Here is a 16,663-nt window from a genome sequence, read left to right on the forward strand (position 1 = left end):
AGACCTAATATACCGTATAATTTATATGTAGGTATACACACTATACAATTATATATAGATAGAAAATCACAGATGGAACTCGGCTAATAAAAAGCTATTTGTAATATATTTATCACATAGGTACTCATGTGATACGAAGCCCAAGACCTGTTAATAACTATGACAATATGATATGACGTGGACTTAGCCCGCATGCGTATATAATAATGTGTGCAACCCGTAGGCAACGTGATTATGGGGATGAGATTTTAAACTACAACGGTACTGTTTTAGAACAACTACTGATATACGATACGATGTATGTATGATATAATATTTCGGCCGTCAAAACAATTCGGTCAATCCCTACTATAGTCCCACGCAGTTACGAAGTTGCGAATGAGGCCTTTCCCCGGGGGGCCACAAGTTTTTGGGCGGTCGCCAACAGTGCTGTACAACTACTACAGTATTTAGGAATACAACATAATAATAATATAACGGAGAGGGCCGGTTTTTTTCGTGCATTAAAAATAAAAACGTGTAATGTCATCGCGTAGTGCCGTGCCACGAATCACATATAAACTCCAGTTATAGTAATTATATTATATGTAATTGTTTCTTGGATTACGATATACCGTGATAATGTAATTGATTGCTTTCCCGTTGTTTTTGTATTTTCTGCTAATCGATTAGTCCCGATAGCTGGAACCCACGGTGACGCCCTCGTTCGGGATCCAGATTAAGTGACGATTTTAGTACAATGCGCGTATCGTGTATTAAACACATACGACGCGTCACACGAGTATTATATTAGTATACTAATTTAATATGTCGAGGTAATGGAATTTATATTATCCTACCATCACCAACTTTCAATGGTAAATCTCAATAGGACACTTAATGCAAACGAACATGCAGAGTGATCTATTAAACCCACCACACAGATTTCGAAAAACTTATCACATTAATATAGTCATATATTATTAATGGTATACACTATAATGATATTATACAGGGTGTAACAGGACTATTTAACAATTACAGAAACATTAGTTATGGAAGTTTGTTAAATAATCTTGTTACACTTCATATACTATTAAACATAAATATTTTTTTTAAATAACGTGGGGAGTATTATACTTTAAAAGCAAAAATATAAAATAAAGAAAAATACAAGCTATGAAAATAATTCTGATATTTATAAAAAAAAAAATGTATGTATCAAAGAAATATGCACAAAATAGCTATTTGTGTATAATAAAACATCAAAAACTAAAGCACCCGTGAATGCAAAACAAAATACTTGAAAGGAAATAGGTACATAAAAATGTATCGATATTATTCTGCAAGTGTTATATTGAAATGATAAAATTGATTAATTGGAAACATTATAATCAACATTCTATAGCAGATTGCAGAAAATTTTATAATTTTTAAATAATACCTATTCATCGATGATCAAAACACACGTGTACGTACTACTTGGATACAAACGGTACATAATATAATTTGAACATTAATATACTTCGTGTATTGCATAGGTAGTCAAGTTATAACATTTTGATTACTTAATTACTGTCAGACTTATAATCAAAATATAAAATACACATAATATCATTCGATATGGATATAATATAAGTTCTTCTGCGATTAATTATTCAACACACTATTTAGATTACTCTATATATTTGTACTAGCCATAACATTATATTTTAGTTCATGTTTGTGTTTTCGCACGTAAGTTACATATTTGAATTACACATGATTACATTCGCTCATAAACTTAAACTTCGCGAAATAAATATGAACATATTATCAAAAATTATCATTATCCTTTACACAACGATAACTTAATGTATAATATAGTGATAGGTGGGAATACAATATAATTACTAATTTTAACATATTATTTTATTAATTAAATACTGCGTTATTCTGCAGTACCTATTATACCAGTACATACCTATTGCGTGATAGTTTAATTATGATAAATAGCGGATCTAATTTCGAGTATGCAACTAATTATATTTACGAGTTATGACGTTGGTATTTCAAAGATGCGTCAAAGCCCGTTAAAATAATTTGTATATTATACTATTACGAGTTATCATTGCGGTGTACTAATGCTATATTATATTATTACAAACTTGCGTGTCAAAAGTGTTAACGCTTTATTGTAGTTTGTTTCAACCATAATTAAAATCTGGGTAGACCCTTTTTATACATTTCTTTATACCACATAAGTATTCTCCCCTCAATATACATTTAGTTTGCAAACACAGCACGCGAAAAACGCACAGATCTCTACGAGTTTTACCCTCATCAATCCGTTTTGAATAAATTATTTATTTTAATTAGCAATTTCGTTGGACGCGTCATATTATTATAATATTCATATTACGATTACCTTAGTTGCACCGATTTCAAATGCCATTTGTGCCACTACTCCGGGTCCGTCGACCATTAGTCCGTCGTCCTTAGGCCCCCATGATCCACTGTATATATCCACCAATGAATTAGCGTTAATTAAGGCTCTAGCTTCCATTTCGTCATCTGTTTTACCATCGAGCAATACAATACCTATACAAATTCATCAGTTTAGAGTTTAAATCGTTTTTTCATCAACGTCTGCTATTGAAACAAATTATTTTAGTACACATTACATTTGTTGCAAATATATCAGTCTTTAAACTTAATGTGATCTAAACTCTTCAAATATTCTAACCATAATTATTGTTCACTGAAGATAAAAGTAATTTTAATTTTTTTTTTCACCTTTTCACAACTCAATAAAAAATATTCATAATGTAATAGTATTCTTATGATCAGAGAGAAGTTCAAACCCTTTAAGGATATTTTTCCTGTATATGAACCAGCTTATTGGAGAAAAATAAATATCCAAAGACATATATGACGCTTTTTATTACGTTGGGTATTATTAGAAACCTGTGACACTGGTCCGTAAACTAAGATTTTAATACAATAACTTTCTGTATGAATTCAAAAATATAAACAGCCAACGAGGTCAATCGATTTTTTTAAATATTTATTTTCACTAAAATAATATATAGTGAAGTAATTAGTGTCAATGTCAATAAATGTCAAATTAAAAAAAAAATAATATAAATATAACGTTATTTTTTTTACACTTTTGTCTTGGTTTAATCGCATTGGATTTGTGAGTATTAATTATTATAGCAATAGAATTGATTAAACTAGAAAATTATAATTAAAATAGGTGGATTAAATAAATTCACGAACGATCAAATCGGAGTCTACGTTAACTCTACAAAACCCTACTGCAATTGATAATACAACTTAATAATTTCAGAATTGTATTAAAATACAATAATATTATATTATAATCTTTATTTAGTTAATATTATAATAATTATAAGAATAAATAATTTACAATGTGCATAAATAATAAATAAAAAAGTCATGAAAAATTTTCAACTAATAATCAAATTATAACAAGTATCCATTATAAAATAAATTACTTATATAGTAAAAAATGTATTAAATACAATATACTTAATAGAAGCAACAAAAAAAATTAAAACTGTCTATTAAAAACATCGGTACTGTTATTTTTTAAACTGAAAAATGTATTTTCTATAATGTTTTAGTAGAAATAAATCTTGACTTTACAAATTTCGATTTTTTATATACATATTTTTAGTAATATAAATAATTCATTTTACACGCACATTTATCAATATATATTGAACGTTTATTAAATGTAATTTTCGAAATGGATCTTTATTGTTCATGTCACCTAAAATTTAAACGGTTCAACTATTGTTTAAAACGTAAGTAAAAGTAGTAAATAGTAGAATTTACCTTTTACCGTGGGTAATAAATAAATTAAAAATTATTATTTGAAAATATACCGTGGAAATTACAATTCTAAAATAAAAATCCAAGCGGTATTAATACTTTAGTGCATATACATATTATAGTTTTATTTGGTTTTTTTTTTTTTGTATGTATATATTTATATTCCTGGTAATTATCCAAGGTGCTTAAAATTTAAATCATATAGGGACTTGTTTAACTAACATAAATTTAAAAAAAAAATTAAAAATATATGTACCTATGAATAGTGTCAATGATAGATGACTATTTTTGTCTAGCTGATTGTGTATAATACATGTTTAAAAATATATGTAGATAAGAATACATATTTATATAATATATATTAATAATGCGTTATGCGTATGCATTTTTTATAAACCAATTCCTATAAGGTTAAACTCTATACAATTTAGATTATTATATGTTCGTAATACTTATTAATAAGAAGACAGTAGATATATGTAGAGAAACTTAACTACTATTACAACTGTCAAAAACAGCAGTCGTATTGCGCAGATAATGAAAATACTCGTGCACATACATTATACACAGTACACCTCCTCTAGGATTCAAGACTACGGAAAACGGAACAAATATAAAGACTGTTATACCAGTACTATAACTGTACTCAGTATTAAAATATTATCAACCTTAATATGTATATCATTTCAAAATCCAAAGTATTTTAATTAAATTTAATACTCCATACATTAATACAAATTAAATATAATATATTTGTTATATATTATCACAAATTAATGGTATTAAATTATTTTTGGCAAAACTCCATGGTCGCATAACTTGTAAAGAGCGCTGTGTATAGAATCATAGACCTGAAGATATTAAATATCGTGATACTTGTGCATTATTTTAAGAAATACGAGATATATTACGCCGACTATCATTCATGCGTACATATAGAATATTAAACTTTAAATGTGGAATTCATCACATCCGTTTCACCCTACTTATGAGGTCTGACCGAAAATGAAGCTGTCTATTTGTATGCGAAATTAGTATGGTGGTCAGTTATAGTTACAATGTTTCTAAATAATATTAAAATAAACTATCGCATGGCGTACGATTATAAGGGATTGAGCATGCATTGTAAACATTGTATACAATGTTTTTTAAGTAAACAAACAAACAGTCAGTATTTAGTTCAATATTATACTTGTACCAGTAGCTTAAAATTTAAAAATAAATGTATCATATGTATATAAATATATTGTTAAAATATTTTATCTAAACGTGTCAAATCCAAACATTATTGGTCATAATTAATATTAACATAAGTAGTTGGAAACAAAAACAATAACATGATTTTCAATTTTGTTATTAAATTTTATTTCTAAGTAACTTTGAAAATTACCTTTGAAATTTGTTGAAAAAGATCTCACTTTTAAAGTGGCATTTTAATTCTACAAGAACAGTTGAAAAAATTTAACACACAAAATAATTAAACTCGACATGTATATTATATAAATTATAAAGTTTCGGTTTTACGATTTCATTCAATATGTATAAAAAATAATATGTGATATTGAAAATGGAATATATAAAATGTGTTATATAATAAATGTTAACTAAATTTAAAATAATAGTGAACAATCACTGAGCATTGTTTCAGGTTTGATAGTTTTTATCTCGAAGACAGATGTAATGACGCCAAATTTTCAGTGTTAACGACTAACCATAAATTGTACTTAATGAAAATGTTAGAACTATGAACATTTAATGTGTACAGTGATGTGCTTCAAATATTTTTCATCAACTCTATAGCATATATTATACACGAGAACATTATTCAAACATTAAACATATTTGAATAAATTCTATTCTTCGTAATAAAAAAAAAACATAGGTGCGTATTAACGTATTAAACATGTTTGATTCGACACAACATTTTATGTGCACTTTATAGCAATTTAAATATATTGTAAAAAAAGATAAATTGAAAAATATATAAATAAACTCAATAAACCTTTATAATTATAACTTGTAAATAATAACATATAATTAAACCAACCTCCTACTTTTGCATTGTAAGCAACGCCTACACCGCACTTAGTATTATTTGCAGCCATTGCAATTTCTCCAGCACATCTAGTACCATGCATATTTGTAGGGTCTTCGTATCGAGGCATAGGATCTTTTTTATTCCAGTTCAGGTTAATACTGATTTCTTCATCCTGAAATGAAAGTTTATAACTATTGTCAATAAAATGAAAGATTTTTAATAAATTGACTTAGAAAATGCAGGTGTTTTTATTAAAAAAACTACACATTTGGTGTAACTCGATACTCATTATAATTTTTATTTATTCAGATTTTAAAAAAAAATTTACGGCTTACTACTTTACTAGTAATTTAATTATTAGGTATATATTCAAATATGTGAGAATAGATAATGTTTCTATAGTTTTTATTTACTTGCTCGTCACGTCCCGACAGATGTAATTATATTATTTATAGTTTAATTTTTTTTTTTTTATTTATTAAACTTTTATTTTTAAGCTTTTAATGCTAAGGTTTGGCAACTATAGCCATTAGCTGTGGGATGATTTTTTTTTGTTACGGCAGATTTTTGGAACATGTGTCATTTGTGAAACGTACAAGCTTCATCGCTAAGAACCCGGATGATCACCCATCCAATAAGAGTCATAGCAACGTTGAACTGTGCATAACCACAGCACCATTCAGTGACTACAACTAAACACTTTTAAATTATAATATTTAATAAACATATTATAAGCAATACGCTAAGTTTACTAAAAATGTTTATGCAAAATACAGTTTTACTACAATATTGTAAAATCGCAAACTAAATGTGGTACTCATATATGTTTACTGTTTATTATTTTATATGAATATATCGTGTTGGTAGGTTCTCGGAAATATTTTTCCAGAAAACCTTTTTTTAATATATACTTAAAGTTTTGCATTTTCGTGTCATGTACCTGTATAAGTTCAATAAGTGTGTACTATATTCAGTTAAAAGTTAGTTGAAATAGTGTAAGATACGGTTCCTATTTCACATTTGTAAAAATATTAAATTTCTATTACAGAAAACTAAAAAGAAGTATTAACCATTATGACTGAAAATAGTTTTAGGATGTAGCGACAACCACCCTTTAATACTATACAGGCAAAAATTACACTTCTACGCGTCACAAATACAGTTCGGACTGTTCAAATGTTATGAAATGGCTTGTACACTGTTTTTGAAGCATACCGGTCTTGATTTTTAATGGTTATTCGATATTTTTATTAATCGTAATATACCGAAATAATTATCGGATAACACACGCTAAGGTCGCTACGGAATTTGCATGTCATTATAATTATAACATCACTTATTCCTTACTCATAATATAACGTATAAAATATTTCACATATATTATGTTCAAGTACTTATATAATCGTTTTAACACTTACATTTGTGTACATAATAAAATATATTTCCAGGTACTACATAAATAAATAATATAACCTAGAAGTACCTATATTGTATACAATATACTGTATATGTCCATAAATTAGCAAAAATGACATTTTTTTAACACTTTTTTTTATGATTCTTGTTAATAATAAATGTATAATATACACTATTGTCCTTTTTGAAAGTCGTAAGCTAGGATAAAATTAAAATTAAATATTTATATGACAAATTATGTTATTTTTTTTCAAAATATTGCACAGTAGTCTCTATAAAATTTAAGCCTTTATACATTATTTGTCTAAAGTGTCTTTATCTATTAATATTAATTTATCCCACGTGAAATTGGGATGTGGGTCATGAAAAATCAAAATAAATTACATATACCTATGGGAGTATTAAAAATTTTGTATTTTATTAAACACTATGAATAAAGAACAAATACGTATCTCATCTGCGTTAATTTACTCTATGTCTCTATGAATAATTACTCTTAATGTCTACCTAATTACTATGTATAAAACATAATTATTATATTATATTTTTATGAATAAAATAAAATTAAACGACTTCTAGTTATAAAAGATGTAAATATTATGATTTACATAGTATATTTTAAAATTTTTTTATTTTTATATAAATATTTAATCAAATATCATAATATATTAATACATATATTATATATTTATGTATTATCATGTATAACATTTACATACTTGGTAAATTTAAAATATTTTTTTAGAAACGGAAACTCATTAGTGTAATTGCTAAATAAATAAAAACGATGAATAGATACCAAATAATTTTTAATATCAATAACATTAAACATACTAACATAATTGTCCTTAAGATCATCGTGAGTATATTCTATTCCATCATCGATGATCGCTACCCGAATACCTTTACCAGTAAATTTTAACTCTTCGTATACTGGTACTAAATTCATGTCTAATGGCATTCCGTTTTTATAATTATTTCGATAATCTTGCTGAAATATATATAATATTATTATTGAACAATGTTAAAAATGTATTTTATTTAAATATTGTAGACTAGGTCCAATTACAAAATAAAATGTAGTAAAAGATTTACAAAACTTATGACTAAGTGACAAGTTGAACAAAAGAAAAAGATTAGAACGTAACATAGAGAATAATAAAAAATACCAATGAGAAAAATAACAATAAGATTTATGAAAAAAAAAAAAATCAAAAGCAGTATTGATAAAGTTACTAAGTAATATATTATTAATAGGGAAGTTAAATATGTACCTATCATTGAAGCATAGCTGAAAAATAATGAGTTATATAAAATAGAATCTCTAATATTATGTCCATTATTAACTTTAAAGCTTAGAAGACTTAATAAATAAGAATCATATATTTTATAATTTAATAATTTAATTTTTTTAATAATATAAAAACCAATCTTGTGGTCTTTTAAAAAATTGAGATTAAAATGTACTCGTGTAATCGTAATCAAAATGAGGTATCCTCGCAATATTAAATTTAAAACTAATAAAAGTAAGATTCACAAGTGAATGAATAGGTATGCTTAATATTTAATATTACGGATATGACATAGGTATTAGGATAAAAGCCAAAACTGTTTCTCAGGCATGTATACTGAAAAATAATATTTCTACATATAAGATTTGTATATTCTTTAATGTGAACGTTTTAAACTTTTACCAAAAAATAAGTAACCACAAGGTGTGTATGGTATTGAAAAATACATAGATACAATTTCTGTCGTATTCTTGAAAAATAAAAATGAATCGTTTCTATATAGATATTATAAAATTAATTTAAAAAGTTTAATAGAAATATTTTTTTTTTTTTTCATTACACGCGTTTTTATTCCCTATAATAAATTGTAAGCGACAAAAATGTAGGTATTTAAAATTGATCACAAAATGTATAGGCTTAAGCTAATGTATTTTATATGAGTATATCAGTAATGATTTTATTGTGTTTAGTCGGTTATATTAAAATTAATCTGAATTCTTCAAATTATTTGGGTTTTATAAACTAATGGAAAAAAAAAAGAATAATGTTCTCTTTTATATAGGTACCAAGGTTCCTGATCACGCTGACGAAAACAAAACATTAAAATAAAATCCAGAAAATAATGAAAGATTTATGATTTAATGAATTTCAATGCACAAAATAAAACGATTATATCTACCTCGTACCACTGCAGCTTCCAAAGTTCGTCGTTAAAATACCTCTCATATCTGCTGCGGACGTCCGTCGGCACTCTTTTATACAAGTTTTTCGAAAATCCCTGTTTAGCCCAATTCACCTAAAAGTTTTATCAATTTTACTAATCGACATATATTACACGCAGAACTGTATGGACCAAATTTTAGCAATTCATTATCATTATGACATGAAGAGAAGTTGAAATGCAGGATTATAAGTTAACCAAAGTGGAATTCATATATATTTATAGTTTATACATCACAGGGATTAATATTGTAGATAAGATATAATTGTAACGAAACTAAATATATAATCTAAAAATAAAGTTAGTTAAAAAAAAAAGTGTGCATAGGTTCACACTCATAATACATAAAGAAGAGATTATTAATTTGAAAAATACCCCGAAAAAAAATTAAATAGCAATTAAATTCATGATATAATGGCTATTTTGATAAATTTTCTAATGGTGTCCAAACGATTATGTATGATGTGTCCTCAATGCCAGTCAAAAGAAAAATGGTATAGTATAAAATAATGAATGAAAATATGAAATACTATTATCATTGTTGACAATAAAACTGTAGATAATATTATTCAGCTATAAAAATAGCAGTGCGCTAAGCGGGTCGTTAGTTATTATCGATAATGCCAATTAATTATTATCTACTTATTGTTATAAATGTATATTATCTATATAGCTATTTAATATTATATTAGTAAAGGTACCTATGTGACATAGTTTAAAAACTAAATCTAAATAATAATATTATAAATTATAATTATCAAATTAAAGGTTTGTGTTTGAATTTTAAGTAAAAAATAGATGGATTGGATGAAATCATGTTTTTCCTATTATATTACACTGAATATTTATAAATACAATTCGTAGGTAATTCAAAATTTTTAATCGTAAATATGTTATGACCAAAACATTGGTTTCATCTATACATACCATCTAAATCCCATTTATTTTTTGATAAAATATTGAGAACATAATATAGTGATAAAAACAGAATATTAACTAGTTTATTGACAATTCCGTCACCTTAAAATTATCAAAACTAATAATATATGAACATTATGCTTACATTTACTTTAGTCCTTTGACGTTTTTTAATCAAATCTATGAACGACGAATAATAGTGATGTATATGAATAGGTACTAAATTATTGTGATACAATACAATTCAATGAAAAAAAAATGTTATCATTTATCATATTTGTTATTTATTATTTATATTTTTTAATAATATGCGCTTCTTTGTATAACATGAACCATAGAATGCATTGTATACATGTTATACGATGTTACCCATTAAAATAAAATATCTAAAAAATATTTTAATAGTGGTTATGAATATTATGAAACATTATAATCATAGATATATAATATAATGTAATATAACTAAAATGTTGCAAATTATAATTACTAAACCGTTACTTTACAACAATATAATACATTTTTTAAATTCTTAAGTTAACTATATTTCTCTAACAAGCCACGTTAAATGTTTTAAATTCAAAATGAATATTTTAAATAAAAATTTGGAGTCAAAACGACAACTACTGTTTAAAATACGAAAAACAAAGGAATTCAAAGGGAGAGCTTGATATGGGTGTGAATTCTAAAATAAATTAATAATAGTTTCAAGCTTTTTATAATTTTCTTTCACAGAGTATAATTGGTACAACAAAAAAAATGTTTTATCGTGAATAAATAAATACACGAAAAAAAAAGCATACTATATTAAAATTATAATATAAATATTTTAAGACAAATTTAAAACAATATGTTTCACTTTAAACAATTTAAACGTTATACCTATTGTATTATGTTTCTCATTATTTAATATATAAGATTAATGTCTTGTAATAATTATATTACTGTAACTAAAGGCTTAAATGCCTATCACTGAATTGATATTACTGAATTTTATAAATACAAAATTGGTAATAATAACTAAATGACACAAATTATAATTTTTGAATGGGCATTTCTTCAAATCAATTTATTTTATTAATATAATAACCTCATATAAATTTAGATAATAACGTTTAATCTTTAAAATTATGCAAAATTATATTTTAATAAATTTAAATTACATTGGTAACCAAGAAACTTAAATTAACTTAAAACCTAAAACAACAAAAATTAAAAAAAAATAAACCTTTTTGTGTCCACCAAAAGAAATTTTGTAACACATTCAATATTATGTTCAATATTAATAAAACCCGGTTCATGACATAATTGAAAAAAATAAACTTAAAATTAATATATCCTTGTGTAACTATTTTAATAATTAAGACAAATATTGAGCAACTTTTCAACGGTTTATTTTTTAATTAAAAAAAAAACAGCTAAATAAATACAATATTGTTATAATTTGTGTATACATATTACCTTATTATTCTGTTTTAAAATGTTAGTTGTGTTATGGAATGGCTCGTGGTGGATTTCAGGATGATCTTCCCTTCTTACTTTGTAAACATTTGGTATTCCATCTACCTAGTACAGTTTTTTTTTATTTAACAATTTTGAACGATTAAATTATAGCTAAAAAAAAATAGACAATATTGTTACTATTGTTATACAAAAAAAAAATAATAAATAAATTATGATTTTCTGCATGTTAATAAAGAATGAAATGTACCAATCATAAAAACAATGAACAAATTTAAAATGATTGTTTATGCATATTATTAGAAATTATTGTTAATATTTTACATAAAATAATTGGTTATAGGTAGTACAAGTATAAATATTACACTGATACTGTCAGATTTTAAGAGATAATCCACGAATATCGAATTATTTCGATCAAGAAAAATTAAATTTATGAATAATACACAATAAGTATTTGTTTGATCCGTTACCACAAAAGTTCTTGTTTTAAATTTATTTGATAACTTAAAAATATGAACATGATACACAGCTGTGACTTTAAAAATATAAATAAAGCATAAAATATTTTATTTTTGAATTGCAATATTTTCACTATCAAAATATTATGTAAAAAGAGTTTAAACAATTTTCAAATGTGTTATAAAAGATTATCATCACCTACATACTACACCTTATCAAGTACCTACCTACACACTTTTAATTTTAATTTAATTTATTTTATGAATGTTATATTAACCAATAGTAAACATTAAATATAAATAGTCATGAATAATTTATCATTGAATATAATTTTATTAGCATTATGAATATATGACGTAGATAGGGTATCTAATCTATACTGTAAAACTTATTTCGCACATTACATTAAATGTTATAAAATTATTCAACATGCATTGTATTTTAAATATAGTTGCATATTATTTTAATTTCTATGTTAAATTTAAAATGTAATTTCTATCCAGTACTTAACGTTCCTTCTATTTACTAATAAATAACTGCGCGTGGTACGTGCATACGTATAGTGTGTAATGTGTGTCCTATACTGTGTTCTCAGTTAATAATATATTATCATAATTTCATTTTTTAATCTTACTGGTTGTGCAAATGAAAATCCCTGTTGTATTATGGTTTCATGTACTTCATTCAGATCATCAGTGGAATGGAAATACCATACATTTGAATAGTGATTCACGCTATTTTCGCCATGATTCTATAAGAGGAAAAATCTGATTGATTATCATGACCATTTTATTAAAAACAATTATATTTCAAATACTAACTATTAGTTATAATAGGAAATAAAAAAGTGGCACGGTAGATAATCAAAGAATTAAGTTCCAATATAGATACCTAAAAATTAGACTTTCTTAATTTAATTTCCATAAGATTAACGCAAGTTTTGATATCAATACAATGTTGTTTACGTATAATTAATGTTATTTAAAAATAATTATTGTTTCCAATAGGCTTTTAGATGAAAGGCTAGACATAAAACCTTAGATTAATCCTAACCTAACCTCAGATTTATGTACTAATACAAATTGTATTTTGTCATTATTTTTTAAAACATTATATATTACATCACATTACCTTTCATTCTAATATGAGTAAATACTATGGACTAACAATATTGAAATTGTATTTTATATTCTTGAGTTTAAAAATGAATTAAAGCATTTGTATGCATGAAAATACAATGCAAATGACAATGCCTGTCATAATATATTATGTGTAGGTACATATTTATTTATATATAATGTATTTACTAGTTATATATTATATATAATAATATATAAGATTTTACTACAATATTTGAATTTATAGCATAAATGGGAACCATTCCCCATAGTTCATACAATTCAATTCATGAATGCTTTAAGCCACCTTTACTTAATAATATATTTATATTATACACACATTTAACGTCAACTAATATTAAAAAATAATAAAAATAAAACTTTTTTTTTTTTACTATACTATAACAGTAAAATAATGTCGTTATTTATTGAGAATACAAATATTTTCAAAAGATTCATTATTATTAATAAAGTATTTTTAATGTAAAAATTTCTAAAATAATTATTGACATTGTATTTTTTTAACACGCAACATATAACGAAACAACGCATTTTGTTTATTGTAAACAATTGTTTTTGCAGGGTTAATGTTATAATGATGGTAACTGACTTATAATTTATAACCAAAACTGTCTCATTTATTTATCATTGATTTAAAAAATTTATATTTTTTATGTTTTTATTGAGCATTAAAACAACTATAGTTTTAATTAATTTTATATTTTTGTTTTCATAAGTTGAACAGTTGAATACATTTTAAAATATAACATAAAATAGTTTCCTTTTTAAATATTATACATATAACGTAAAACTAAAATTGTCATAGACTATCAATTTAACAATAATGCATAATATATAATTACGTACGTATAAAATACAGTTAGTTATGAATAGAAATAACAACAATGAACAAACCATTCAGAGTATTCTATTCAAAGAAATGATCTCACTCTAGTCTATATTATAATGATATAAAATCATTAGATGTATAATATGGTAAAAAAATATATAGTATATTCATTATTCATAGTAATACTCATCTACAATAATAATGGCTGAACTGTAACAACAATATTGTGTATTAATATTTGACAATATTTAACTTCGTCGTTTCGCAGTATGTATATTATTTTTTTTTATCAATAATAACTAATAATATATTTTTTATAACTATAATGTCATTAAACAGTGATTGATATATTTTTGTTATTTCAATTTTACATATTTAATTTTCCGTGAATATTTGATTAACAAAAGTCTTATAAGAACAAGTCTGCAACATATTTTTGCGGGATCTTTTGACTTTCCAATAAATTCTCAAAAAAAAAAAAATTAAAAAAGATACTACCAACGACCTTTACCAAATTATAATTATTATTATTTAAACAATTTTTTACACAATACTACATTATAATATTATATTATATAAACAAAGAAAAAATATGTATTTATTTACATTGATAATTTAAGTATGTTAAAATCGTTTATTGCATATTGTAATTATTTAATTTTGTATTAAAATTGTGAACTCATGGTCGCCCACACGAATATGTTCAGTGGGTCCATTACCTTTTTGAAGAATAAATAAAAATAATTTTAAAAATTTAAAAAAAAAACATATACTTACATGATGTATTATTAACTCATGAGGTTTGATTAAATAATTACCAACTATGAAATAAAAATATTCACATAAATACAGTAATCCAATAATCTCCTTATTCAAGCTCATTTCTAAAAAAAAAAAATAAAATTGCTCACAATTTATATTTAAATATTTCTTTTATTGCATACTCAACAATAATAATTTAACATTTTGAATAATTTTAACTATTTTCAATAATAATAATATAATATGTATTAGGTACAACAAAAATTAATTTATTTCCTAGTGCGTTATATATTATATCCACAGGGAACATTTTCATCATAAACCATACTGTAAGTTTTAATTTGATTTCACAAAAATATTCATTGCTAAAATTCAAAAGTAATAACCTTCACAAACATAATCATAGTTTATCAAAAAAATGTTATATTATCAATAATAAAACTTAAACGATTTTAAGTTAATTATAATACTTATCTATAAATAATAATAATAAGATAGATTATTAAAATACAAATTTCAAGTACAGTTTTAGTACCTAAAGACTAATTAACTTTAATAATTATTAATAAGCATATTTTTGATAATCTAAATAAAAAATATAATTCAATCAATTAAAAATATGTAAAAAAATTTAATGCAAAAAATGTTATCATCACAGGGTTTGATAGCAAAATTTCAAGATTATTTTAAGTAAATCAGTATCAAACAGTTTATTTAGCACAGATTTCAATATAATTCTAAGTTATGTCATTATAGTTATAGTATGGGGTTAATTTTTATTTTGATAAATTAATAATTAAAATAATTTTTTTTTTAAAAAGTTTTGAATAATATTTTATCACCTAAATAATAACTCTAAATCGATTATTTTGTAAATCAAACCACTGCAGATTTTGCTATTCAATAATGTGATTGGAGTTATTGTTATTTTATTAATCGTAGGCTGATATATATAGGGTCATAATTTATTCTAAATCGGGGAAACTAGAATTTTTATATATATATAATAAGTGTGGTTTTTAATTAAATTTTCGATTTTATCATTTTTCTTTGGTGAATAATATATGCATATAATAAATATTGCAAACATTATAACGAGTTAGTATAATCAGTGCTAACTCGGAGTTTAATTATTACGGTTTTCAGAGTAACATTTGTAATTTATTTAGTTACCACAGTATCAAACACATCATTTTTTTTTTTTTATTTAATTATAAAAGATATTTACAATATTATACACAGGAATACAGGATAATACAATGACTATATGAGATAGCATATAATACTATACGTGGCAACGCAATGAAAGGGAGCGTTCATCATCGACACTACTTCCGATTAGAAATTAGGGGAACACATAATTTAAAGTGCAATTTATGACAACAATAACTCTGAGTAAACTCAAATATCATGACTCATTAGTATTTATATATTTCTGATATTCGTACCCGCAAATCAAAAACTACCAATAAAATTTGAAATAAAAACTTTTTTTTTCATGTTTATAACCTTGTAGGCTTTTATATTTACTCAAAACTATAAAATTAAAACAAAACAATGTTATAAAAATGCATGATTAATTAAGAAAAC

General features: G+C 24.1%; 1 protein-coding gene across 4 annotated transcripts in view; it reads right to left on the reverse strand.

Annotated features, from left to right (window-relative positions):
- LOC113556361 (neuroendocrine convertase 1-like) overlaps positions 1–16,663 on the reverse strand; it is a 40,399-nt gene that overhangs the window by 9,709 nt on the left and 14,027 nt on the right. For 2 of the 4 annotated variants that reach the window (XM_026961249.1, XM_028188680.1), the window contains exons 2-8: positions 15,089–15,195; positions 12,978–13,094; positions 11,882–11,986; positions 9,464–9,580; positions 8,112–8,264; positions 5,867–6,029; positions 2,387–2,559 (exon numbers count right to left, since the gene is read on the reverse strand). In XM_026961249.1, the coding sequence (XP_026817050.1) occupies positions 2,387–2,559; positions 5,867–6,029; positions 8,112–8,264; positions 9,464–9,580; positions 11,882–11,986; positions 12,978–13,094; positions 15,089–15,193 (933 nt within the window). In that variant the 5' untranslated portion in view covers positions 15,194–15,195. The remainder of the gene's footprint in view (positions 1–2,386; positions 2,560–5,866; positions 6,030–8,111; positions 8,265–9,463; positions 9,581–11,881; positions 11,987–12,977; positions 13,095–15,088; positions 15,196–16,663) is intronic. The other 2 variants (XM_026961250.1, XM_026961251.1) reach the window with 2 other exon arrangements.

The sequence above is a fragment of the Rhopalosiphum maidis genome, chromosome 4 (genome assembly GCF_003676215.2).
Source record: "Rhopalosiphum maidis isolate BTI-1 chromosome 4, ASM367621v3, whole genome shotgun sequence".
NCBI classification, from domain to species: domain Eukaryota; kingdom Metazoa; phylum Arthropoda; class Insecta; order Hemiptera; family Aphididae; genus Rhopalosiphum; species Rhopalosiphum maidis.